At 39.1% G+C, this 2,697-nt stretch overlaps 2 protein-coding genes across 2 annotated transcripts; one reads left to right on the top strand and one right to left on the bottom strand.

Moving 5' to 3' along the window:
* Positions 1-18: 18 nt before the first annotated feature.
* Positions 19-972, top strand: LOC106330213 (neurofilament medium polypeptide-like). The gene has a single exon (XM_013768725.1). The coding sequence runs from the start codon at positions 19-21 to the stop codon at positions 970-972; it is 954 nt and encodes a 317-aa protein (XP_013624179.1).
* A 1,244-nt stretch (positions 973-2,216) lies between these two features.
* LOC106330212 lies at positions 2,217-2,633 on the bottom strand. The gene has a single exon (XM_013768723.1). The coding sequence runs from the start codon at positions 2,631-2,633 to the stop codon at positions 2,217-2,219; it is 417 nt and encodes a 138-aa protein (XP_013624177.1).
* Positions 2,634-2,697: the final 64 nt, after the last annotated feature.

Raw genomic sequence — 2,697 nt, 5'->3', positions numbered from 1 at the left:
CCGAGTCATGGTGAAGACATGGATTTTCGACAGTGGGACTATGGTACATATGAAGAGAAGGAGAAAGCTAATTCTGAGAAGGACAAAGCTAATGCTGAGCAAGAGGCTGGGAAAGAGAACGATAACATCGAGAATACTGAGCAAGAGGCTGAGAGAAAAAATGATGAAGAAGGGGAAGAGAAAGAGGCTGATGACAATGCTCAGCAAGAGGATGAGAAAGAGAAGGAAAATAGTGAGGCTGATGAGCAAGACAAGGAAGACAGTGAGAGTGAGACTGATGAGTTGAAGCAATTGAAGGAGATATGTAGAGCACAAGCTGATAAACTGTGGAAAGAAATTGAAGCGGAAGAAGAAGAGGTTGGAGGGAAACAAGATGAAGAAGAAGGTGAAGAGAAAGAGGCTGAAACCAGTGACAAAGAGAAAGAGAACAGTGAGGATGATGAGAAAGTTGAAGAAAAAGTGGTGGAATCTGAGGCTGAAGGCGAAGATGATCAAGCAGAGGTTGAAGGGAAAGAGGATCAAGAAGAAGAAGTTGAAGGGAAAGAGTCTGAAACCAGGGAGCAAGATAAGGAGAAAAGTGAGACTGATGAGGTGGAATCTGAGGCTCGGGAGGCAGAGATAGAAAAAGGAACTCCGACACCACCACGTGGGAATCATACAGAGGAAACTCCCAAAGATACTCACAATGAGCCTCGGGTTGAGACGAATAGAACCGATGAAACTCTCACACCACCACGTGGTAGGACTAAGGCAATGGCTGCGAGGAGACTAGTGACAAGGACTATGGAGGGAGAACCTGGAAAAGGTGTTGAAGTTGTTGCGGAAAAGGCTGTGGAAACAGGGGGAAAAAGCAGGAAGAAAGTTGCAGAAGAAGAGAAAAAAGAGGAAGAGGCTGTGAAAGTTGTTGAAGAACAGGCTGGAGAAGTTGTCGAGGAACAGGCTGGGGAAACAGAGGGAAAAAGCAGGAAGTAAGTTGCAGAAGAAGAGAAAAAAGAGGAAGAGGCTGTGAAAGTTGTTGAAGAACAGGCTGGAGAAGTTGTCGAGGAACAGGCTGGGGAAACAGAGGGAAAAAGCAGGAAGTAAGTTGCAGAAGAAGAGAAAAAAGAGGAAGAGGCTGTGAAAGTTGTTGAAGAACAGGCTGAGGAAGTTGTCGAGGAACAGGCTAGGGAAATTGTTGAGGAATATACTGAGGAAGAAAAGCAAAGGTTGATCATGGTTGTTTACAAGGAAGCACCGAGTCCTTGGATCATGCATAGGTGCAAGGAGAACGCCGCTGTTGCTGTATCTAAGAAGAGTGGCAGGACTAAGAGGAAATCACAGTGGGTGCAGACTCCTTTCACGGAGGGGAAGAAGCGTAAAACAAAGCCTTAGGCTTATGTATTTATTAGGAATCTATGTTTAAAACTTGGTAGTAGAATGTTAAGTATTTTGGATGTTTAAAACTTGGTAGTAGAATGCTTTTGAATGTTTAAATCTTGGTGTGTTGCAACAGGTTTGGGAAACTAAGTTTACAGGTGTTACCAATCCCAAAAATGAGTAAGATGGATAACTAGATTTACTGGGTTTATTACGCCAAAAAAACACTATAAAAGATATACAAAAAATTAGTAAACACATGTAAAACACTAAAATATATATATGTTATTAAAAACGAATTAAAAAATACATTTCACATGTAAAACGTGCAGCCGTCATAAATATTTTAATATTATTTTTAACACTTAGTAATACCTATGGTAATCTTCAAGGTAATAGTAAGGTAATAGTAATACCACCATACACATAATAATACTTTGGCATTTTTTACGTTTTTGTAGTAAATTCATCTCAAAAAGAATGTTTGGTAGTAGAACCAATGATTTTACCCTATTATTATAGTCAAAGAAGACATTTACGTAAGCAATTTACGAGAAATATGTATTTTGTAAACTTCTACTTACTATATTGTTAACTATTCACATACTAACAATGAAAGTTAAAGAAGTTTTTTGGGAAACCGTTAAGATTTTCTTAAACTATTGAAAATAATTAACAAAAATAGTCTAATCTATATATTTATTATATACGTAGCCTACGAATTGAAAATAATCATATAAAGATAGTCTAAATTGCACATAACGTAGTGATACATATTGGTTTCGAATTGCACATAATAATACCAGTAAAACCCAGTAATCCAAATTTCACATAATAAGCCGAGTAATCTCTAGTAAAACCTAGGTTGTACCTGAACCACTCCCACATTCAAAATACGATGCCATACCTTCTCCTCTGCCTCTTCCTCTGGCTCCTCTAGCTCCTCCTCTGCCTCTTTTTCCTCTTTCACGGGATTCTCCTACTGATGGAAATCTTGTTTGTTGTGGTTTTCCTTTCTTCTTGTCAAAATCTGGAGGAAGTATTTTCTTTGCTTTAACATCTTCTGGTATAACCCAATCAGACATATGAGGAACAGGATATATGGTCCTGTGATAAGACAAAGCCCATTGCTCCACCAAATAGTATTTTGAACAATACTCTGATAGATGGAGTTCCCTTCCCGCTGCCTTAGACATGAATGTGGCAGCAACCACTCCATGCACACAAGGGTATTTGTCTTTATCAAATTGTTCACAACTGCAAGTATTCCTAGCCATATCAACAGTATAAACCTTGCCGTCAGTACCATGCACACTGTACTCAAGATGGAAGCTGTTTAAT

The sequence above is a fragment of the Brassica oleracea genome, chromosome C3, assembly GCF_000695525.1.
Source record: "Brassica oleracea var. oleracea cultivar TO1000 chromosome C3, BOL, whole genome shotgun sequence".
Taxonomy (NCBI): Eukaryota; Viridiplantae; Streptophyta; class Magnoliopsida; order Brassicales; family Brassicaceae; genus Brassica; species Brassica oleracea.
The sequence above is the reverse complement of the archived record's forward strand: the minus strand, read 5'-3'. Positions and strand labels throughout refer to the sequence as shown.

Bases quoted from the DNA above. Each gene is read 5' to 3' on its own strand.
- LOC106330212 (XM_013768723.1), bottom strand. From the start codon at position 2,633: ATGGCTAGGAATACTTGCAGTTGTGAACAATTTGATAAAGACAAATAC.
- LOC106330213 (XM_013768725.1), top strand. From the start codon at position 19: ATGGATTTTCGACAGTGGGACTATGGTACATATGAAGAGAAGGAGAAA.